Source organism: Trachurus japonicus, chromosome 23, assembly GCF_045865225.1.
Source record: "Trachurus japonicus isolate A0001 chromosome 23, Traja_1.0".
Taxonomy (NCBI): Eukaryota; Metazoa; Chordata; class Actinopteri; order Carangiformes; family Carangidae; genus Trachurus; species Trachurus japonicus.
Genome location: NC_140929.1, coordinates 20,511,909 through 20,536,431, shown reverse-complemented (window position 1 = coordinate 20,536,431; position 24,523 = coordinate 20,511,909). Strand labels below are relative to the sequence as shown.

The following is a 24,523-nucleotide window of genomic DNA, read 5'->3' as shown; positions in this document are numbered from 1 at the left end:
TAGGGGCCGTGTCCACCGGGCGCGCTTTCAGCTCTGACAGCGCTCTCAGCGCTGCTTTCCCAGCGCTTAGCGCTCTCTCTCTCCCTCGTCAGAACGCCGCTGTTGCTAGGTTACAAAACGAGTCCTCTGACACTTCCGTGTTCCGGCCTTGTTTAATGTAAACACTACAACGAGTGTCAGAAATACACAATAGCATTAGCAGCAGCTTTTGACATGGACCCTGAGGTCGGCCTACCTTCAATACAAGTGTGGGTCATGATATAAACCGAGCCACGTCTCCGGTTGTGTTGCTGTCGGTAACGTATGTCCCGCCCCTTCTTGATTCTGATTGGTCAGTGCGGGGAAAAGTGACATTGACGAGCGTAGCGCTGTTCTAAAAGTTGAACAGATTTCAACTCGAAGCGCTCTGAGCGCCGCGACAAAAAGAAGCAAGCGCCGAGGGCGTTTTACCGCCGAGGGCGCTGAGCGCTGTGAGCGCCCAACTCAATAGGGTTTGAATGTAAAGTAGACGCCCAGAGCGCTAAAAACGCGTCTGGTGGACACAGCCCCTTATTGTGTTGATCCTTTAAAACTTCTGCTTTGACATTTGTTGAAATCAGATGAACTGTGAAGCCACAGATCAGGCCTGTCACAGTTATTACATATTCACTTTATTGCAGTTATTTTGCATAGGCTAATTGTTAAAATAGTTTCCATTCATCTAAAAAACAGCTGGATGAAACTAACAGGAATATATTTATTATAATATATATTTAATATAATATTTCCTCCTTGTTTTTGAGGTTTTACTGGTCCTCTTTTAATTACATCACGTGGACCCACAATCTGTTATCTTGAGAAGCTTCATGTCTTAATATTCAACAACATTTCGATGAGCATCTATAGAGGGTATGATGCGTTTACGTCACGTTGCCCTCGACAACACCCCGTTCGATCGGACTGAGTGGCAAAACAAGCGTCCCTCAACGTGCTGGCGGATAGCGGGGGACTCATAAACTGGATAAAATATCTTATATCAAAACAAATTGATGTCAAAAAGAATCGACAACCAGCTCCCCAAAACCGTCTGCTCCACTGACACTTCCTGTAACACACAATGTGACCACGGCACCTGCAGAGTGACTGACAGGCTGCTGTTACTGTGCAGAGGGACGAGATTACAGCTGTTACTGTCGTCCTGACACTGACTCCCGACACTAAAACACGAGCTGCTTTTATTCTGAAAAACTCTGACCAGTCAAACTGTAGGATGTGTTAGAGGACTAATTTATCTGTCTAAACATCATAACTACGACACCTGAAACTGTAAACACAGCTGATCGATCGAACACAACTACCGCTCCAGTGAATTTACTTTCCGTCATTGAGAACAGGTTCTTGAATGTAACTCGGTCAGAGTGAGACGTATCCTCTAGATTTTTAGCAGCTCTGTTAGGTCATGCTGCTTTACATGCTGGCAAAGCTAGACATGTCAGACTTGTGTGGGCTCGGAGAAAATCGCTTCGTTACTTGCTCGTTTTTAAACTTTGGCGGCTCTGCCACTCGTCTTTTTGCCGCTCAGTGGACGTTCCACAGCGACTTCCGAGTACCGTGACGTCATGTGCATACCCTCTATTGACATCAGCGTCGTGGATTTAGTTGCAAAGCCAAAAAATGTCTCTTGTTCTCCATAAGGTGTATGTGTCTTATTAAACCATGTTTATACTATAATAGTGGCATAAAATGATGATAAAAAGGCTGTGACAGCCCAACCACAGCTCCATGGTGAGACTGAGTGACAGCAGACCACAGCTGCCTGACTCCGTCTGTCGTCAGTTCACTGGTCCTGGTGTGAAAATAGATCTGTCATGGCAGCAACAGTTACTCACAGGAACACTTCCTCTAAAGCAACTCTGCCTACAAAATAAAGGAGTGTAAAAAACTTTTTTCTAAAACAGTGCTTTATGTTTGTTAATTGTAAACTTTTATGTTGAGGAGTCATGCTTGGCAGTCCTCTAGAACAGCGGGCATACAAGGACTGATAAGAAAGAAAACAACAGCCCCTCAGTAAACCAGTCAAAAGTATCATATGTATTTATAGTAATTACAGTTTTAAGTAATCTGTCTCTTAAATGAGCCTGACTGGGGGAAAAAAGGACCAAACTGAGTTGGTGACTCCTGCAATCAATTTCAGACAGATCGTCTTGTTGAAAGAGATTTTCTCTCTGGGAAAATCATGCATCTCTGCTTTGCATTTTATCCACAATCTCTTACAATAAAAAACTAATTCTGTTAATTTTTCTGACAGATGGGAAGTCATTGCCAACTACATGAACTTGCACTCCACCAGCGGCATGAAGAGGACCGCCAAAGACGTCATCAACAAAGCCAAGAATCTCCAGCGACTAGGTGAGCTCAGACATCAGGGTCACGCTTTTCTGAACTACAACTATGTATCTTATTTTCTTTTTAATATGCAGTTTATTAATAGTTCTAATAGTAAGACCCATCAAGTGGATTGAATTTGCTTTCTTCCTGCCAGTCAATAGTAACACCACAAAATATTGGTAAAATGTATGTATATAAAGGAATTCAGTAGTATATTGTAATACAACTAACTGTGGTATATGTATCTCATAATTCTGTTGATGTCCACCCCTCAGATCCTCTGCAGAAAGATGAGATCAACAAAAAAGCCTTTGAGAAGTTCAAGAAGGAGCACACCTGTGTGCCGCCCTCCATAGACAACGCTGTGCCCTCGGAGAGGTTTGACTGTGAGTGTCTGTGCTGCTGCTCAGTGTCTGTAGCTGTCGTCTGTACCAGGGTTTAGTCACATGTTACTGTTGAAGGTTTTGTGTCAGAGTCTGTAGCTCAAGAGGAAAGATGAGTCCTTATCACCATTATATTCATCAATATTGTGATCAGGATCACTGAAGTCATGGTGTCTGTGGACTGTTTTGAGAAGAGCAGTGTAACACAGCAGTGTTGTTTCCTCCCCCAGCCGGTGCTGACGGTAACGCTGCACCCTGGACCACTGAGGAACAGAAACTTCTGGAGCAGGCCCTGAAGACTTACCCAGTCAGCACACCAGAGCGCTGGGAGAAGATCGCTGCTGCCGTCCCTGGACGGAGCAAGAAAGACTGTATGAAGAGGTACAAGGTAAGACGACGAGCTGGTGGTGGTGTATGGTAGTTTTGTGCTTTTGATTTGTATCTAGATATCATTGTTTCATGAGGTTGTAGCATTACTCAATACTTAAAATCAAATTTGGGGGTAAAAGGCAACGACATGACTAACATTTCATCTCTGCCACTGTATCAATAAGGCTGTTGACTGCTGCTCTAATCTTGTTCTCTGTGTCTCCGACAGGAACTGGTGGAGATGGTTAAAGCCAAGAAAGCTGCTCAGGAACAAGTGGCAGCCAAGAGTAAAAAATGACAAGAACCACAAAAGACAATAGTATCTGTGTTATTTTAACATTATTGTGTTGGTCTTTATTTTATAATAAAAAATTAAAGGAGGAAAAAAATACTACAGACAAGACTTAAATACTGTGTTTCTGTTGATATTCTGTACAGGTGAAAGGTAACAGGTGCTCAGGTGCTCAGGTTCTCATCCAGAACATCCCACTGCGGATCTGGTTGTAGTCGGGCAGCTGCTCGATCGGACCTGAGACACAGATGAGTTGTATTTAATGTAACAAGACAACATGGAACATGGGTTTTTATTTCTGCAGCTCTGCCAGCACCTTGAATTAACTCTGAGGATCATCAGCTGAAATGTATCCTATAGTGTGGCCATATGCTAACAGTGTGGTGTTTTCTAGACACTAATTAACCCATGTGTTCTGTAAAAATGGCTGCTGCTCTAAAGTCATGGTCATGATTCAAGTCAAAATATACTACACAGTTCAGTATATCTCTGCTGAGATTTTAAAATGCTCTGCAACACAAACAACAAATTTAGACCCATGTCATAAAACACAGGAGCCACAGTTGAAGACAGTTAAAACATCTTGTCCTGGGATGTGAAAAGACCAGATTTTTCAGGTTAAGTAAAATTTAAACTACAAAAAAAGGTATCATCATACAGTTGCACTTATTGCACTCATAATATATAATTTAAAAAAACATACCAACTGCTGCGATGGCAGGAGCCTTGTTGTAGATGTATTTGGTGCACACGTCCTTGATGGTCTTTGCGTCAATGGCCTGTTTAGGAACAACGATCATCAAATGTAAGACAATACAGCTGTTTCCCACAACGTCATGAAGAGGAGCAACACAAAACATGTAGGACCCCATCAACAGCACAGGATGCATTTACAGGATGTTGGCTGGGTCATGAAAAGGTCAGGATGATTTGGGACTGAAGAGTAATTTAACAGGGCCCCCATCAAGTCTGGACTTAATGTTCAGGAGTCTCATGAAGGAGAAATTCACGTGTTTTTCACGTGGGGTTGCCTGAAATGTCTAGTAATTGATAAAAAATATTAATTTTAACTAATTATTTTTCTTTTTACAGTTATGATTAAAACAACTACACACAAAACAACTGTATTCTATACTTTCACTTTCTCAAATATAAATAGAGTTCAAATAAAATGCAGCATATAAGAATATTCTGAGCTGACGCCAGAAATTTGTGATGTCAAAATGGGGTCACGAGTCAAAAGAGGCTGGGAACCACTGGACTAAATGTTTTTACAAACAATCACCCTCCATATCAATTCATCAGTATTCCAACTCAGTGATGCTGTAAGTCGGTGTCTTTCAAGTGGGAGAAGGTTTTTTTTTAAATTAAAACAAGTGTGTCCACTCACATCGATCCTGGCCTCCAGCTCGGGCAGTGGGATCCTGCGGCTGTAGCACAACATCTGTCTGCCGATGTCCTCGCAGATGGGAGTGGACCCTGCAGAGAGAGAGAACCCATCGACATGAGAAACCCAGTGCTGCTGTGCTTCACCTGTCACTGATCCGGTCTGATGTGGCTCTGTCTCACCGTCCAGATGCAGCAGCATGTTGGTCTTGAGCAGGTTCTTGGCCCGAGCCACCTCGCTCTCCGTCACACTGGTGCACAGCGACATCCTGACGGGGAACAGGGACAAACTCTGAGCTCTTTGTTTTTACATTTAGACCTGAGACAACACACACTTTCAAACTTTCCTCTCTCTACAGTGGATGTGTGTGTGTGTGTGCTTACCACTCCATCTGAGTGAAGTGCATCATGTCGTTGACGGTGCCGGGCTCACACACCATGTAGAGCCCCCACAGCCCCGTGTCGGTGTAGCAGGTGTTGAAGGACTGGAAGCTGTGGCACAGGTTTCCCTGACAGGCCATCTGAGCCAGTTTACTGGACAGGTTCTGGACCCACGGGGGACAAGAGGGACGTGAGGACTCTGTAGCAGGACTACATCATCACATACACACACTGCTGCTCATGTCTGCTAAAAAAGATATACACTGAGAAATACTCTGTTTGCTTTTTTAAAGATAGAAAACTGAATTTCCACACCATAACACAGAATCTGAATCAGTCTGAGATGTTTCCTCAGTTTTATGAGAATATAAATTTGATATAAGATTAACTTTTTCTCATAATCATCTCAAAATAATCATATAATAATTTAATGTAACCTAAAAACATTATTATGACTAGAGCAAACCTTTATAGTAAGATAAGAAAAATCTATGTATTGTTTAATAAACAGTCAGTGACCATGTGTGTCAGCTTTTAATGATATATGTTTTTTGTATTCTTTATACCGTATAATTATACCGTATAATATTGTCAGGTTTGCTGTCAAAACAAAAGTCTCACGTTCTAAGACATAGGTAAAAGTCAAATCTAAAAGTAAAATACAAAAGGAAACAAGTGGTATCTCTTGTCACAGCAGTGTGTTTGGGTTGTTCAGCTTGGAGGAAGTCATCTAAACTGGATGTTCAGTTCCAGCCGGGTCACGTTGGCCCGGCTTCACCAACACTCACCACGCCTCCACCGAACGAGCGGTCCCAGTTTCCGATGAGCGTGTTTGCCACCATGAGGGGGATGGTGTCGGGGTGAGACCACCCCACCGCCTCCACGGCGATGGCGATGTGAGCCAGGGGCATCTTATCATCACGCACACGGATCTGATGCAGCGGCAAGACACATTTATTGTGTAGTTAATTACAACACTATTACAACAGAGAACGAGAACGCTGTAACAATGTGTGGACATGAGCCTGAGGACTCGACCTCACCTCACTTCCTGTGAAGGAGCAGGCAGGAAGTTCTGGAGCTTCCCCTCTGCCTGGAAGTTTTCCAAAGTGATACTTGGCCAAGTCGATGAGCTCATTCTGTGCAACTCCTGGTTGGATATAGATCACATGACCCAGTGAGACAGACAGAACAGCTGTTTCATTTTGGTTTGAATTTATGACTGTGGTTTGCTGTGAGATCATGAAGAAACAACCTCAACCCGAAACACTGACCACAAGCCTTTTACCTTGCTTAAAGCTGGGGTGGGCAGGATTTGTTTTAAAAACTAAATATTATATATATGTGTTTTCCCGTTCAGCCATCAGTAAGGTGTGTTTGGGGCGATCCCAGTGTTTCTCTACGTCTCTCTATGCAGCATCCTGAAAAGCCGACCGCTCCCAGTATCTTTGAATCAAATCTAAGCTCTTTTCTGGAGAAATATACAATTGCCCTCTGTAAAGTTATGGTTGAAGGAGATTGCAACATATCTTGTGTTGGAAATACTTACATATATTGTTAGAGGGAAGAGAAAACAATTTGTTAAAGTATGGAAACCTTTTTTGGAATTTTTGTTGGAAGAATACTACTATTTTATTTGTATTATTATGATTTATGTTTTTTCCTCATCTTTTAATAGTTTTGTTGTTTAGTACACTTACACATTATTTGCTATTGCTTTGGTCATTGTTATTTGTATGTTTTTTATATGTAAAAACTTAATAAAATATTGTTTTGAAAATAAATAAATAAATAATTTGGTATGGCAGTTCCTGATTGGTTGAGGGGCCGGCTCTACTAGAGGACAGAGTAGGGCCGGCCCCTCAACGACCAATCAGGAACCCCCAGACCAGAATAGATTTGTTTGGTCAAAGATACCAGGTGCTGTAGGCTTGTTTTCAAACCAATCCTGCCTACCCCAGCTTTAACTATTCCTGTCATTTCACAGGTTGATATCAGACCTATCTTGATCTAACATGAGGATATAAACATCTCTCACCTCCAGCAGCAGCCAGAACTATTCTGGGACCTTTGTAGTGAGTGGTGATGTACTCCACCAGGTCTCCTCTGTTGATGGTCCTGCACCACAAACAACAAATGTTCAGTTTCCAGTCTAAAATCCAAACTTCATCACCACAAACCAAAGCTGCTGTGCATTAAAAATCACTGTCTGGTCTCACTTGATGTTCTCGGTGGGGCCCAGGATGGTCCGGCCCAGAGCGGTGGTCTGGTAGGCTGTGGCGTGCAGGTAGTCGAAGACCACTTCCTGCAGATTGGTCTCCACTTCCTGCATCTCTCTGAGGATGACGCCGCGCTCCCGCTCGATTTCCGCCTCGCCCAGCGTGCTGTTCTGGATGATGTCGGCCAGAATCTCCACAGCTTCGGGAAGACGGCACAGGAAATATTTGATATAATTATGTGATTTCATCTCCCAGAATGACTTTTTATGGCTGCAACGCACATACAAGTACATCTCAAGTGCATTTGCTTAGAAATTGGTCTTTCTGCCTCATCTATAATAAATGAGACATAAATGGCAACACAGTTGTTGGACATCCATGCGTCTAGAAGGAAGCGCTCGGCCTCTAATTATCAAATCTAATATGCAATTCTGTGACGACAATTGACATCGATGGATTCTCTTCATCATCGTCTAATGTAATTGTCGTCACGGTCGTTTCCACATCTCAGTGAGCTCTTCATCTGGGCCTGACGTCCAGCTGCTCTGCTCTGTTGTTCTCTACCTCGTGGAAGATCCTTGGAGAAAGCTTTGGCGTAATACACGGTCTGCTCCCGGGACGTGTAGGCGTTCAGGTGAGCCCCCATGTTCTCAATCTCCAGCTCCAGATCCAGCTGGGAGCGTTTCCTGGTGCCCTGACACACACACACACACACACAGACAGGTGAACAAACCATGCAACATGTTTTGTATCATTACAGACAGGATATATAATCTTATTATCTACCAAGAACTACAATAAAACCTCTTTAACCGTTGCAGGTGATATGAAACAGTTCCTCTCACCTTGAACGCCATGTGTTCCAGGAAGTGTGCTGTGCCGTTGTTTCTCTCATTCTCATAGCGGCTGCCGGCGTCGATCCAGAGCCCCACCTGGAACATTCACAGATTTCATCCACACACTGACACTGTTCCATAAGCTCAGACATTTATCTGAGGTGAGTCTAACCTCACTAATCTGTGGAGGTAAATATTTTAGCCACTGAAATAATCCTCTGAGTTGAACGGCCACATTTAACATGGGGTCCCTTCATAATGTCCCACTATATAAAAAAGGGACACATTTTAGGTGATGCAACATACTGTACATCATTGAAAACTTTTACTTCTTAATAATGTACTAAATGCAACTGATGTTAAATCTCAGCTATTTCTTGCAAGTTCTTAGAGGCACTAATGATAATACTGCCAGTGCCATTTACACTGTAAAATTGTGTAGGCTATGGATAAGTTAGGATTTAAGAGTAGTATGTTTCCCTGTGCAAATGTTATACCCAGGGAGGGATCTGATTGGTCCCAAATTCATTCTACAACATGACAACAAAAACCTAAAACATACAGCCGGAGTCAAAAAGAAGTATCTTCAGCAGCATGAGGAATAAGAAACTGAGGGTTTGATCCCCACAGAACGATTCTCAACCCTTGCATAATTGGCTACCATGGAAACATTTATTACAAAAAAATGTTCTATTCATATAAACTTTCACTATGTTAGGTTTCATTACAATAGGACTATAGGTAAAAAATAAAATAGCCTATTACCATGGGGTGTCCAGCCTAAGAATGACTGATACATTAAGATATTAATTAAAAACAATTGATATTCATATGTGCACAGTCACCACCCAGGATCACAACATTTTACTGTAACATTATGTTTGTACCGTAGTTTAGATAAACAGCCTGTGTCTTCTCATGTGTGTTCACATCTGTGTGAGGTAACATCTGATTTAATAACTTACTGTGCAGGTGCTGAGGCCAGAGTCTTCAGAGGCCACGCGCAGGCCGTTCTCTAAGGTGGTCACCTTGGTCTCAGGCACATTCAGAGCCACCTGGTGAGCAGCCTGTGTGGCCCGCAGTCTGCGTGGTGCTGCAGAGAGCTGGAGCACAGTCACTGACAGTCAGGATTTATTTCTTTATTTTGTACACACATCCAAAGAAACAAAAAAAAACTAAAGTTAAAGTTTCAAACAAATGTCCAACTTCTATCCAGAAGAAGTTAACTTAACAGCATTCAAAGGTGACACATTTTTTCCACCTCCTGCTTATATTATTAGGCTATTATATATTATAGAATGTACAGTTCAACATAAACATCTTTACATTTGGAGATGGCCTGATTAACAGGGTAAATGAAATGTATAATCATGAAACTTCCTTTTTTTGGACACAGTATCTACTGCTTGATGTCCACACTGAGTTTCACTTTGTTTACATTTTAATTCCAAAATGGTTTAGCTGATGGAGTTGTAATTTCTTGGCTTGTTATATGTCTATTGATGCATTTTTTGTCTGTTAAATGTTTACCACCTAACATTCAATTTGTCTCAAAGTGAACAATTGCCTGTGGTCCATCTCCTCCTCCCCATAACATCAACAGACCAGCAGGTGCAGCATCAAATGTTATGGCAAATTCTTCAGGAAACGTAGAGTCATGATGACTTTTCACTTCTAGGACACTGCCGTCACCTGTTGCCAGGCAGACGCCGGTGGTTAATTCATTCATTCATTTAACCGTGTCGTCGATAGTGTTACAGCATGTCACTGTCTAAAGTTAAAACATTATTTTAAGAGTTTTAATCTCGGTAAAAGCCGAGCATGACGTACTTGTTAGCTGACTTTAGCCAACACCTGTCGGGCCATGATGCCGACAGGTTTTCCCCCACACCGCGGGGCACCGACGGCTGTCAGTGAACTGTGGAGGTGGTGTTGTATCATGAACATGACTGTTAACACAGCGCACTTACCCCATTTGTGGAATTTGTCTTCAGTAAATGTCTTTGAAGAAGATATCTCCCAACAGACGTGAGGCGCTGTACGGACGCCGCCATGTTGTTTATCTGCTGCACTGCGCATGCGCGGGGTTTCCTGTTTCCTCTATGTAATGTTGCACAACATCCGAAATGCTTTTATTAGACTGAACATGAATAAAGATAATTTTAAAAAAGACAGGGTGTTCTCCAAAGACCGTGGAGATCTTTCCGTAAATGTTTATTTTTATTTTATTTTATTTTTACAGCACTTGAAGTAGCATCTTTTGTTTTGTTTTTTGTTCCTGCGTAGTTAATGTGTTTATTCTTTTTTAATGTGTATTTTATCAATTTAATATTATTGTTTTAAAAGATTTAATCAGCGTCTTAACAAAAATGTGAAATAAATAAATAAATATGGCTTTATTAAATAAAGGTTTCAGGGGGGGGGAATATTTTATTAGAATTACACCCCGTAAAGGCTAAAATGCTTTTTGAAAACATACATTTATTAAACTACAGTAGTATTATAATTTTGTTTTACGAAGATATAAACCAGTCCGTGCTATCTTCTTCTTCCGCGGGCGCGTTTTATTTTGAAAGGGCGTGAGTTGTAAAGCGGAAGTGGGGCTTTAGCATAGCGCGAATTTTCTTCTGAGGGTCTTAAGAGTTTCTCTGTTGATTGTAAACCTCATTTACAGCAGCTCCGTGAGTGCAGGAGCCGAACAAGACTCACAGACAAGTCCCCACGGAGCCGAGGGACAGCCGCCGTCTCATCGTTTGACGGTATTTCTCCTTTAACTCTGAGGTTTCTGGGTCTTTGCCAGGTTTCATGTGAAGTTGTGTGGCTTCGCTAGCTGCTCGTGCTGCACGGTGCATAGTTACCGGTAGTTAACGTTAGCTGTTATCGCTCATAATGGATAATATAACACACCCATGGTGTTGACTTCAGCTCATGCATTGAAACAAACTACTACTAAATAAACAGTCGTCGCTGTGTCGTTGCAGACCAGAAATGGCGGATGTGGGAGATGTAATGGACGGTGACCTGGAGGATGGGGAGCTCTCCGGGTCTGATACTGAGATGGGAGCAGCTGCACCAGACCGAGCCCCGGCCCCTGCAGCCCCTGCAGCCCCGGCCCCCCCAGCCTTCAGCAGCCGGTCCTTCCAGAGCAGAGCCCCGGCCCCTCCAGCCCCCAGCGACTACCGCACCGTGGAGACCAGCGACAGCGACCCGGACTCGTCGGACGAGGAGGCGGCGGTTTGGCGCCGCAAGCGTCAGAAAGTGTCCAGCGCCCCCCCGCAGCCCCCCTCCGCCGGCCCCCCCCGGCCAGGCCCGACCCGCCTGCCCGCCCCCAGCGCGCTGGCAGCCGGCCGCAAGGTGAACAACATCTGGGGCTCTGTGGTCCAGGATCAGTGCCAGGAGGCCATGACCGCAGAGCTGGGCATCTTTGGCATGGAGGGTGAAGTGAGCATGTCCAGCAGGAACGTAGAGACTTATAACTTTGTCCTGGCCCGGAAGATCATGGAGAAGGAGAGGGAGCTGGAGCGGCTGGGGAAGGACGACGGGGAGGTGAACATGCTGGACACCCAGCTGGAGGAGTACATGAAGGGCCGGGGGTCAGAGGGCGACGCAGGAGGGGACGCCAAAAGGAAGAGGCCGGCTAAAGACAGGATAGGCCCCAGAGCCGAGATGGACGTGAAGGGCCGGTACGAGATCACAGAGGACGACCCGGAGGACAAGGTGATAGATGAGATCGCGTACAGGCTGCAGGAGCCCAAGAAAGAACTGATAGAGCGAGTCGTCAAAGTGGTCGGGACGAAAAAAGCCATAGAGCTGCTGATGGAGACGGCCACGCTGGAGGAGAACGGTGGGGTGCACACCGTGGACGGCAGCAGGCGGCGGACGCCCGGCGGGGTGTACCTGTACCTGCTGAAGAACACGCCCAGCATCACCAAGGCCCAGACCAGACAGGTGTTCCTGGACGAGGCCCAGAGGGACTGCAAGAACAAGAAGGCGGCTCAGAAGAGGAGAAGGCACATGGTGGCCAAGAAGATGAAGCAGGCCATCGGCACGCTGAACCTGCAGGAGCACGACGACGTCTCCAGGGAGACCTTCGCCAGCGACACCAACGAGGCCCTGGAGTCGCTGGAGGAGGCTGCAGAGGAGGAGGAGGAGGAGGAGGAAGAGGAGGGCAAAGAGGAAGCTGCTGTGGGGACTGAGGACACGGCCGTGGTCTACAACTCTGCAGACCTGGAGGTCTTCTGAGGGTTGTGGTCTACAACTCTGCAGACCTGGAGGTCTTCTGAGGGCCGTCCTGCTGTTTGAACTCTAACAAGTTAAACAAAAAAAAACAAAGGATGACTTGGACTGATGTTAAAGTGAAACACTGAAAACACTGTATAAACACAGAACCACACCTGAGTGTCCTTTTCTACCTTAGCAATAAAAGTGGAGTTGAAAATCCAGATTTTGTTTGGTACAGCATGTGTTAATAGAGTTCAGCACAAATACACTGAGTGACGATTACATGTTGGTTTGATTAGTGATGCAAATCAAATTTAGAATAAGAAGAAACCTACCTAAATTGTTGCAGCTTATGTGTTGTTGATTTTCCCCAATATATTCTTATATTTTAATTCTGAGCTCTTGAGTTGTGAGATCTATTTGTTTAACTGTATCGGGAATATAAATAAAGGTGACATGGGTAAAATGACTCCAAAAAACACAGCAGGTGGTTTGTATACTTGTTCCTCCTCCTCCTCATAATAATAATAATAATAATAATGGTTAAGATTGTTTTTAGCACTATGTCAGTCTGAGATCCATAATCTACACACTGTGGCTAAATAACAAAACATGTGTTTTCATAAGAAATGTAAAGTGGGACAAAAGGTATTGTAGTAGAGACATTTGTCCACTAGAGGGCAGACACAGTATTTGCTACAAGAACAAGAAGTTTAGATTCTGTAGAAGAAAAAGAAAGAACACAACAAACAGTGGTTGGATGACATAAAGTAAAACATCATGTGTTACTGTACACAATGCAAAAAAGGAAATAAAGTGTAGTAAAGAAAGATAATTAAACTATAGATAGAAAAACAAAAATGTACTTAAAAAGACTAAAGAAGGTCTTGGTATAAGGCATTATTATATGTATCATTAGTGACAGCGGACATGTCCTGTCAACTCTACAAAATGATCAGACTAAACATGTGCTCCTTATGACAACTGCTGACTGTGGATTATAAAGGAAGGTCATGATATTTCCTGATGGGTGGACTCTAATGTTTCCACACACAGTCAAACTTGTCTATTCTGAACAAACACAGCAGCTGGTAATGGTACACACACTGTAACAGTCACACTAATGAGCTGTGATCAACCCTCACTACAGCCAGCCCACAGAGTCCACATCTTTTTTTAATAAAGATTTAATCATTGCATTTCCCAGATACAATAGATGGATGGCAGCAAAGGTCTAATTATGGCAGCAGCAGCTGTATGAACATCACTGAAACAATTCGTGTTCATTACAACACTAAATTATCACAATGGAAACACAGATATGGCCCATAAGATACTTTAATACAATACAAATTACTCATGAGGTTTATTTTATGGCTTATTTCTGTCATTTCCTCAATGTTGCTTGAAAGTTTCCTGGCATGAACAGTGTCATTTTACAGTAATTAACAGGAACATGAGGGCAAATAGTTAGTCGAATACAGTATCTTATTCGACTTTTCTGCAGTAATTTCTGCAGAATTTCACCCAAATTACTGCTCCGTTTACTGTATTTTTATAGATCATCCATTTGACATTAGAATCTATATAATGCATTTCATTGTGTAGTTGTAAACAGCCATTTTTCTCCTAACTTGTTGCTGCCCACTGACAAAAACTCTACAGTGATCAGGCTGCTTAGTCATTACTTGGAATCAAATAACAGGAAGTGCAGCATTTTAACACTGTGTCATCATTACCTATGATTAGCTTCTAACTACATGTGTCTAACATTAAAAGATTTAAATTATTAGAATTATAAGGAATTTACAGACCTGTGAAAGTATTGCTAAGAAATATAAAGCATCAGCTGTCTAATGCTTGTGAACACAGGGCTGAAGGAAGCAGTTTGTTTTCTGTAAAACTACAAGAATGAGCCACAAGAGTATAAAAAAGCGCAGTGGGGTTAAAGGGATAGTTCAATATTTAGGTAAATTCGCCTATTGCCATAATCCCTATAGTCATAGGAGTAGGTTCATTACCTTTAATCGTCAGTGCATGTTGCTTTGAGATCAGCGGGGCAGAGACGTGAGCTGCTCAGTGAACACAATGGAAGTGAATGGTACAGGTCCCCTGTCCCTCAAAACTCATCAAATACACAATCCAACAACTCCAAAACGCTCTCATAGAGAAGTCTTGACCTGTACATTCACCACGCTATGAAATAACCATGTATAATTATGTAACATTACGACACATGAAGCAAATACCACGCTCGGAACTACTTGCGCTTTTAAAATCACTCCGCCCAGCAGCCGTGTCTGAAATGTAGTTCCGGCTGCATTTGCCTCGAAAACAACTCTGTCTCGTAGTGTTACATGATTATTTCATAGCGTGGTGAATGTGCAGGTCACAACTAGTCCACAAGAGCGTTTTAGAGTTGTTTTATTGTGTATTTGATGAGTTTGATGAGGGACAGGGGACCTGTACCGTTCACCTCCACTGTGTTTGCTGAGCAGCTCACGTCTCTGCCCCGCTGATCTCAAAACAACATGCACCGATATAAAGTTAATGAACCCAACACTATGACTAGGGACTATGTGAATTTGCCGTATCACCTTTCACATTACGTAGCTAGTTATCTGAACCTTTGACAGTATGAAAAATCGGTTAGCGCATCTTTAATGTTCAATGTGCAACAGGAAACGTCGACCACACACAGTTTTGTTTCTCAACAGATGCCCCCCCCCCCTCGACTAAAGCAGCTGCGTCTGCATCAAAATAAAAAAACAGTACCCAGTCGCCCCACAGCTCCGGGGGAGAGTGAAAAGCCTTTAATGGTGGCACTGGATTTGTCAGCTGAAGCGCCTCGGAAATGATCATTATCTGAGCTCATGGCTGCCACATGAAAGGCCCGGCGTTCTGGCACAAATACGTTTGATAATCCCACCACTTATGGCTGTTTTCATATTTGCTGGCGGATTTGTCCTTTCTGATAAGGCGTCACTGTGTACATCCTGATGCTGTACGGCAATTAAGCTGATTGAGGCTGCTGAAAGGGTGCAGGAGAGTTTTACTGTCACCTCATCTGCTCACGTAGCCTAGGCCCACCACCAGGTTTACTGCACATGTAGTGACGTTACCACCAAAGACAAGAAGGTGGTTTACTGTTCATGTGACGGAGAACAGATGTGCATTGTTTGCTTTAATGGTAAAGGCCATCAAAGCAGGATTATCAAAGAAATGTGACTGATGTTCTGCCTTGTCTTATTCATGTGGAGTTGTTACATGCAGTCTCTGGTCTGAGGACCTCTGTTATCTGTCACCTGGCAACAAACTTGTTGCCTGGATACAACACGCTGTTTCTTATTTCCATCGGATCAAAAAGGGCCAGGGTTGAAAGACTTGTATCCTCGGACAGGGGAGGGGCCGGGGGGAGTGTTTCATGGTGTCAGCAGCATCCAGAGATGGTGTCATCACATGTCAGTCCAACAAACTAAATATCCATGTTGTGTTTTTGTGCAAAAAAGAAAATCATTACCTTGACAGACACTATCATTCTTCCAGCATCTGCTCTTTGAGGTTCGTCTGCGATCATTGAGCTGTCATGGATGAACAGCTTCAGCGCCCGCTACGTCACAAACAGGGCCGGCCCTAGGATTTTGGTGGCCCCCTAAACAAGGTTTTTGTTTGTGGCCCTGCACTCTAAGAGCAAACACTAAATCACTGGTTAAAACTGAATACAGACGTGTTTACGCCCTCTGAGGTTTGAGGCCATTTTCTCAACTTTTACATATTTTCTTAAATTTATCTTTTTAAGATACTTGCAGATTTAACAATACTCAAGTGTTTTATGTCTTTTTGAAAAATGTCAAATCCCTTGTGAAAACACTCCTTCAGTCATAAGAATGAACTGTTTTGGTGCTTGAAATAGGATCTGAATACAGTAATAGATAAGTGTAGAAAACAAGTCTAAAATGACATTTTGTCAGATTGCTTTTTGAGCACAAATGTTGTCATTCTGCCGTTCTATTTTCACCAAATGTCTCAAATGTGAGATAAAAGAAGCTGAATATTGACTTCACATTACATATAGCTAAAGCTCATAGCTGCACGTGCAGGATGTTTAAATGACTTGATGAACCCCGGTACCTTTCTGATCATGTGGCCCCCCACCTAACGGCTGTGGCCCTAAACAACCGCATACAGTGTTTATGCCAGCGGCCGGCCCTGGTCACAAATCAGGAAATCGGAGGATGGCGGTCTTCTTCCTCCAAAGATCACACACCAGCAGAATTAAAAAAACAGGATCTAAGTTCCATCGGTGCACCCTGCTGACCCAGAGAGCCCCACGGCTCATTTTGGAGCCGCTTGACAGAGGCGAGAGAACGGCACCACAATTAGAGGGGGGGTCAGTGACTGGGCAGAGAGAGGTTGCAATTTTCAATGTGTCTTTTCTTCCCACAGTCACATGTTTGCTGAGCCACTGCCTGCGAGTGGCCGGAAGAACAGCAGTAAAGGTGAGTTAGATAACAGCGTCAGAGCGAGGGCTATTGAGATCATTCGGTGACTCATCGCTTTTACCAAAATAAAGTTGACACAGTCGGGAGCAGAGAGGAGCTGATGGATCATGTTCATAAAGTGTGTGGCCTCAGGGGATGATGTCACTTAAAGTGCAAAAGGCTGTCCCATGTTCCTGTAACTGAGGAACATTTTGCACATGGCTCACGCTGAGTTTTCCTTCCGCTGCGATATAAGCTCAATATTAGTTTGTTGGTAAACTGTAATGAAGACCAAAAGGGACAGTGCTGATGCAGTGATGAAGAATATTCTGTATTCAGACAATCAGGCCAGATCCTTGAATTGATATCTTTGGGGTAACAAGGGTTAACAATAACAACTTAGCTGGTACAAAACTTCAAATAACAAAATGTGTCACTCTGTCGGCTACGAGGTGGATTCTCCTCCAGTGGGAGTCCCCCCACCCTCCGAGCTGGACTCATGGATGCAGGATTGATTGACCCTGTAACTTTTTCTGCAACTATCATTATTTATTTATTTTCTTCTTTAATCCTGCCTCAAGTATTGGATATGTTGACCTTTTTTTCTTCTGTAACTGCCTTCTTTTCTCTTTCCTTTCTTCTTTTCACTTCATCACATTCATGCCTTCAACAAAAAACAATAAAAAATCCTGTAGTTCTGCACAAGACTGAATCTGAAACCCAAATCCAACCTATATGAAGTTATTTGGCGAAGGGTCATAGCAGTAGGTTTGTTACCTTTAATTATCGGTGCAAGCTATTTTTAGAACGGCGGAGCAGAGCCGTGAGCTGCTCAGAGCTACGCTACGCGAGGCTCATGGGATTTCTTGGTTTCCCTCATCAAACTCATCAAATACACACTTCAACAACTCCAAAACGCTCTGGTGGACAAGTTGTGAGCTGCACATTCACCACGATATGAGATAATAACACAACGTTATGAGACAGAGTTGTTTTAGAGGGAAATTCATGCAAAACTGCTGATACGCGATTACGCGTTCCTGTTGGGGGCAGTTTTTTGGCAAGCAGTCTCTGCATTTGCCTCGAAAACAACTCCATCTCGTATTGCTCCGTTATTATCTCATAGTGTGGTGAATGTGCAGGTCACAACTTGTCCACCAAAGTGTTTTGGAGTTGTTGGATTGTGTATTTGATGAGTTTGATGAGGAAGACCAAGAAATCCCATTAGCCTCCGTAGCGTAGCTCTGAGCAGCTCACGGCTGAACCTCAGCAACCAGTGATTGGCTGCAGAGAATCAAAAGACAGACATAATTAAAACTCTGTAACAATCCTCTGCCATGGTTTTGACTGATTTGACTAATTATCCATAAAAAAAACGAAAAAAAAACTTTCTCATTGACAATTGTGGGTCAGGCCTTCAACCCGTCCCCACCATCCCTGCAGCGACACCCCCAGTGTGACTTGTGTCTCTGTATGTGTTTGTGCTCCTTGAACAAACAAAACAATCAATCTGTTCTTAAAGTCTTTCCTACTTTGCATCGTGGTGAAGACGCGGCCCCGTGATGTGACAAGCCTGGTCAAATGAAGCATGAAATTGATCATAGGCTGACAAGAAATCCTCACAGTCACTTCAAATAAAGAGCCATCATTTCAAACCAAGCGTGAAATTGATCATAGTGTCCAGAAATAAGCGAAGGCAGGAAATAATAACGTAAAACTGATAACTTCCCATATATGACCATAACAGTGCTGATATAATGACAGATCTCCAGTAGTATAGCTCGTCTCTTGCTTTTTTCATACATCGCCACAAAATTGATTCAGAGATAAATCCTCTGTGGGTTTGTCACTACGAGTGAAACTTTCCACATTAAACGGTTATTTATCCTGTTGTAAATATGAGAAAATGTTGTTTGGTGCAGCTCTAAGATTAAGTATCCATGTCACCAACCACCGAAACCATGCCGCTGCTCCATACTCACCCTCCATGAGATGACAAATAGTGTTTTAAGTGTCTTTTCGACAGTTCTAGTTTGTGGTGTTTCTTCTTCACATAGACATGACTAAGAGAGTCTTTGTCTGAGAACGAACCACCGTGTCAGTTCTGGCTTCAACCTGGGACTTTGAAATTAATCTGTACAAAAACACTGTGAGCTCCACTGCCTCTGGTTTCCTTTCATACAGACCTTGATGAAAAATAACCAGCGTTTTTTTGAAGCCTTCTGCTTTCACTGATGTTCCTAATTCTTTCTTTTTTAAAGTTGTGGTTAAACAGCCAGCCATGGCAGCAGAACTATTTCTGACCTCCTCTTTCCCAAGCTTGAAGCCTGTGTGACATAACTCCAATCAAAAGCTTGTTCCAGATATTCAGACACACAAGTGGGTGAGAACTGCTGTGACGTGGGACGACCTTCATTAGAATTTCATAGAAGCAGAAAACTCTAAAAACCCAATGTGAGTGGGCAGTTTTTTATTATCATGGCTATTTTTCAGTACAATCACTTAAAGGTTGCATAAAGGTTGGTTTCCAAGTCTTCATTTTTTATTATCATAACCCAGGTTCTGATTCTGTTTTAATAATGTGAACACATTAAAGTGTGTTACCCATGTTGCTTTCAAAATCTGTCTTTTAACAAGACAGCAGGACTGTAACTTTGAAACCCACCGTTACTAACCTGGGGGTGAAGATGGACCCCGATTTTAAACTTGAGAGCCAGATCAGGTCTGTCGTTAAATCAAGTTTCTTTCACCTGAGGCAGCTTTAGTCCACGCCTTCATAACTACGGCTGGACTACTGCAATGCACTATATGTGGGGGTCAGTGCGTCGGCCATCTCTCGGCTCCAGATGGTACAGAACGCTGCAGCTCGTCTTTTAACTGGCACAGGAAAACACGAGCACATTACCCCCATTTTAGCCTCACTCCACTGGCTCATCCCATACATTTTAGAGTTCATTTTAAAATTCTTTTATTTGCTTTTAAATCCCTCAATGGTCTTGCCCCGCCGTACCTCTCTGAGCTTCTACACTTTTACACTCCTTCCCGGTCTCTCAGGTCAGCTGATCAGCTGGTCCTCAGAGAAGTGGAAGCTCAGAGGGGATCGTGCCTTCGCTGTGGCAGCTCCAAAACTTTGGAACAATCTGCCTCAGCACATCAGACAGGCCTCCTCTCTGTCTGTTTTTAAATCCCACCTCTTCTCCTTGGCTTTCAACACCCAGTAGGAAGTTGACTTCCTTTATTTTATTTTTATGATTCTATTTATTTGATTTTACTGTGTTTTATCTTTTATCTCTTTTTATCTCATTGGTTTTACTCATTGTTGTGTTACTTATTGTATTTTTATCTTGCTGTGCAGCACTTTGGAAACCTTGTGTTTGTTTAAATCGTGCTATATAAATAAAATTGGATTGGATTGGATCAACAAAGCTGTCTCCGCCCTCAGCTACAACCTGGCATCCAGTCTCACAGGATTAGCTCTGAATGTTCACCTGAAATCTGCTATTTGTATTCAACCAGGAACTCGGAAATGAGCACCACATGTGCACAGCTTACAAATTAATAATTTGGCATTGACACATTCAGTTCAACTACTTCTTAAAGTTGTTTGCAGCGGTGTTAATTAAAACCTACTGGAGGCTGGTTGTAATATTTTGTCCCACCTTAATTACACAAGTAGAAAAATATTCTAACACCTCAGAGCTGCAGTCACACCTGCTGCTACACTCTGCAGACGGTTGGTTGCATCATGCAGTCTGTTTTTTTTCCAATGCTCTTATGATGTGAGCTTGTGGAGAGTGCGTGTGAATGAGTATGATTGTGTAATTGAGCTGCTCACAGTTACCTGAAGACCACTCACCGTGATCAGAGCGACAACGCACCTCTCTGTGAAAGAGACACGTGGACGTGACAGTGCAGGACATGCCGCTGAATGAGAAAGCCTTGTCAAGTGCGCTGAGTGACAGATTGCCCTGAAAACACCATTAACTGCCCTGTTCAGAGCTGAATGAGGGATCATTTGCATACAAATAGTGTGCCTATATAAATCAGTGATGGATGAGCACACCAATACAGACTCCATCGCTCTTTCTACTTTTTCCCTTTTTTTTCTGCATGAAGGACACAATCCCGGGGGAGTCGTATGACAGAAAAATCCAAAGGAAATGACAGATTGATACAAATGTTCCTCTCAGGCAGAAATGATTTCAGTGGTTGAGGTGAAGCTCTGCACAAGCAGCCACAGTCACAACTTGTCCTGTGTAGCAACATGACATGAAAATGTTGACAGCCCACATCCGACCCCAAAACAATACAGGGGCCTAACCATACCAGTTGCAAAGATTTTTTAAATATAATTTTTTTTCAACATTAATTTTGTTAATTTACTTTTATATAAATCTTTTACTAAAGTTTTGATTTTTTTGATCCCATTACAGCCCACCCGTGGTCCCTAGTCCACAGTTTGGGAACCACTAGGTCTGGTGACATGAGTGTATCATTTTTGAAGTTTGATTTTAATTAAATATATTTTGACCACAGTTTCACCTTTGCTAATTAAAATAAAAAAATTAAAGTAAAAAGAAATGGTAAGATGAATCTGAGTAAAATGAAAAAACAGTTCTGTGCCCACTGTAGTGCCTCTATATTATAATTCTTAGGTCAATATATTACACCTTTCCTATGTTTTATATCATGTCTTATGGTGTATTCCATTTAAGTCGGACGTTGAAGCTTGGAATGACATTGCTTCCGAGTTGAGGGCTTTCCAGTTGAAAAACAAATACAGATATTGGAAAAATGGACAGTTAATATAGCAAAAATGAAAATACAACTTTTTCATACTGTACTTAAATGTTAGATTTAAATTCAAATGCAAATGTTACAACGTTTTTAAAAAGCCATTCAAACTTTAAGCAAAAATATGTAATGAGCTGTTAGCCAATGGTAGCCATTGTTACCACTTTGATAACAACATGGTAGCCTGTTTTAGCCTTTTTCCACATACCAACAGCATACAATACATGTCTAAGGATAAGAATTGAACAGGAGGCTCCTACTGTAGCTTACTTAATCTGAAACTACAAGTGGGAGAAATAAAATAAACACTAAAATTGCAGCGTTACTTCTGTTAATGAGAGTAGCAGCCATCTTGAAATCTTATGTCTTATGTTGGGGCTTGTGGGATTTGTCCATATCTCCACATTGGAGATCTGACTTCAGCGTGTTCCAGATTAAAATTCTGACTCGCTACTTTGAATTTTCAACTTCCAAGTACAACTACAACACACCATTAATCTATAAGAAGATAGGCTAGTGTGGTTTTCAGAACAAAAAGCCATCTCATTGTAGCTAACCATCTCTCTCAGCTTCTCTCTAGAGCTCCAGTGAGGGTTAGGGTTAGGTCAGTGAACCAATCAGAAGAAAGGAGGCTCTGAGACTCTCTTAGCTCTGCTTTATAAAACATGGAAATCTCACTTTATATGCTATGGGAGCTTTAGGAGTCCCTATCAACATGTTTTTCCTAGCCCCCCCTCTGTCTATTTACATCTCTCACAGGTTTCTCTGCCTAATGTTTTTGGCTTGGACAGTTTCAAACTGGTTGGTGATCTCATTAATCTGCCGGCTGACTTTGCCACCCCTGTCATTCCTCCCTGGCCCTCAGATAATGGGCTTCTATTATGTCGACCAATGTGTAATCGCCCAGACTCACAGAACACCAGGATTGCTTTGGTCCCACTCTGGCCCTGTTCTGGGCACTGCACACACATTTATCTCACATTTGTCTCCCACATCAGTGAGAATATAGGTCGGTGGTAATGCATGCTGTGAGATGGCATGGAAAGAAAAGTTCTTGGTTTCCAATATGTCTGGAGTTGACTCTGGCCTATAAAACAATGGCTTTAGTTGGTGTTACCTCAGTTCTTTTAACATCTAACGTTTATAATGTGCCAAAATTAAAGCACACATCAAACATAGGGAAACAGAAAGAAAACAAAAATGATTATTGATTTGTTTTAGCTGTACACAGACATCTGAATTATGTGATTCACATACAGTAGGTCTGGTTTGTACTGGTTTCACTCACAGTTTCTCACCGGTCAGCCAATCAGAGCTTTGCACTCGCAACTTTCATCATAACAGAAAATGTGGTTGGTGAATAGATGTCACTCACTGCTAACTGCTTCAGATTACAGGACAAAACCTTCCTTTTGAATCTACATTGAGTAACATAAACATGATCTTATAATAATCAAGTGACACAAAATCCCATGTTAGTCTGACTAACAGGTTAGATGTATCTATATGTAGCCTATAACATTGGGAATGACATGAATATATTCGTATTCACCAGCTAGTTGCCAACTTTCTGTGTCTGTTGTTTGGTGATGAGTTAGCAGTTAGCTAAGTTTTTTTTTTTGCTTACGTGTCTAAAACCAGGAAGTCTTAAGGTGATCTAGAAGGTTGAAACATTGAACATAGTGTAAAATAGTTACTTTCAATGTATCCCCATAAAAAGTACCAGGGATAAATTACGTTTGACTGATGAATAATAATAGGCTCAAAACCTTTTACCTAATAGGCTACAACTAATAAATCAACAGTATCCCGTCATTAATTTAGCATGCCTGTCAAGCATCAGGCTAAGACTGATGTGCTATGTCCTGACTGTTTATTCTTAGAGAACAAAGCCGGAGAGGAAAAAGATAATGGAGTCCATAATATCCAAAGTTGGAGATTGGTCTGTAGTTTGTGAGGACACAACATTTTGACAGTGTTTCACATCGAACACACAGGTTCCATCACAGTAATTGAGTGTACATGTGACAGTGGTGGTCCTGTCACTATGCCTCCAACTGATCATGTGCCCTGGCTACTTGGCCAAAGGGGATGTCCCTTTGGGTAACTGGCAAGCGCGCATGACTCTTACCCGGGAGGTGTGGGTTCAATCCCCGCCCGGGACCTCTTCACCTTGCCACATTCAGCCAGTCAGTGTGTGTGTCATGATTCAATATAGGCATGGGATCCTCACCTTGGCTTTATTTACAAGCCGAGCTTGCAGAGGATTCAATCCTGAATCAGCAGCATTTGATTTGTATATTTACATTGACCTTTTGACCTTTTAAAGGGATAGTTCAACATTTTGGCAAATTGGCCCATTGCCATAATTGCTATAGTCATAGCAGTAGGTTCATTACCTTTAATTGTAGGTGTAAGCTATTTTCAGTACGGCGGAGCGCAGCAGCTGGCTGCTCAGAGCTACGCTATGGAGGCTAAGGGAATTTCTTGGTTTCCCTCATTAAACTCATCAAATTCAACATCCCAAAACTCCACAGCGCTTTTGTAGACAAGTTGTGACCTGCACATTCACCACGCTATGAGATAATGACGGAACGATACGAAACGGAGCCGTTTTCGAGGTAAATACAGGGTAAATACGGAGACTGCTTGCTGAAAAACTGTCCCTGAACGCAACGCGCATCAGCGGTTTTGTATGAATTTACCTCGAAAACGGCTCAGTTTCGTATCGTTCCGTCATTATCCCATAGCGTGGTGGTTGTGCAGCTCACAACTTGTCTACAAAAGCGCTGTG

At 42.6% G+C, this 24,523-nt stretch overlaps 3 protein-coding genes across 5 annotated transcripts in view; 2 read left to right on the top strand and 1 right to left on the bottom strand.

Annotated features, from left to right (window-relative positions):
* The window catches only part of dnajc2 (DnaJ (Hsp40) homolog, subfamily C, member 2), a 9,195-nt gene extending 5,687 nt beyond the window's left edge, over positions 1–3,508 (top strand). Inside the window, exons 13-16 of the mRNA XM_085769683.1 lie at positions 2,288–2,388; positions 2,643–2,753; positions 2,981–3,138; positions 3,349–3,508. Of these exons, the coding sequence (XP_085625809.1) occupies positions 2,288–2,388; positions 2,643–2,753; positions 2,981–3,138; positions 3,349–3,417 (439 nt within the window). The 3' untranslated portion in view covers positions 3,418–3,508. The remainder of the gene's footprint in view (positions 1–2,287; positions 2,389–2,642; positions 2,754–2,980; positions 3,139–3,348) is intronic.
* pmpcb (peptidase, mitochondrial processing subunit beta) lies at positions 3,448–10,311 on the bottom strand. The gene is made up of 13 exons (XM_085769690.1): positions 10,204–10,311; positions 9,199–9,336; positions 8,243–8,329; positions 7,962–8,091; positions 7,398–7,596; positions 7,217–7,296; positions 6,222–6,328; positions 5,967–6,110; positions 5,182–5,342; positions 4,981–5,066; positions 4,802–4,890; positions 4,115–4,190; positions 3,448–3,648 (listed from the first exon to the last, which is right to left on the bottom strand). The coding sequence occupies exons 1-13, from the start codon at positions 10,285–10,287 to the stop codon at positions 3,584–3,586; spliced, it is 1,446 nt and encodes a 481-aa protein (XP_085625816.1). The 5' UTR covers positions 10,288–10,311; the 3' UTR covers positions 3,448–3,583.
* A 503-nt stretch (positions 10,312–10,814) lies between these two features.
* The window catches only part of phax (phosphorylated adaptor for RNA export), a 53,798-nt gene continuing 40,089 nt past the window's right edge, over positions 10,815–24,523 (top strand). Inside the window, exons 1-3 of one of the 3 annotated variants that reach the window (XM_085769692.1) lie at positions 10,815–10,992; positions 11,215–12,466; positions 12,508–12,738. In XM_085769692.1, the coding sequence (XP_085625818.1) occupies positions 11,222–12,466; positions 12,508–12,516 (1,254 nt within the window). In that variant the 5' untranslated portion in view covers positions 10,815–10,992; positions 11,215–11,221 and the 3' untranslated portion in view covers positions 12,517–12,738. Of the gene's footprint in view, positions 10,993–11,214; positions 12,739–24,523 lie in introns of those variants that run through there. The other 2 variants (XM_085769694.1, XM_085769693.1) reach the window with 2 other exon arrangements.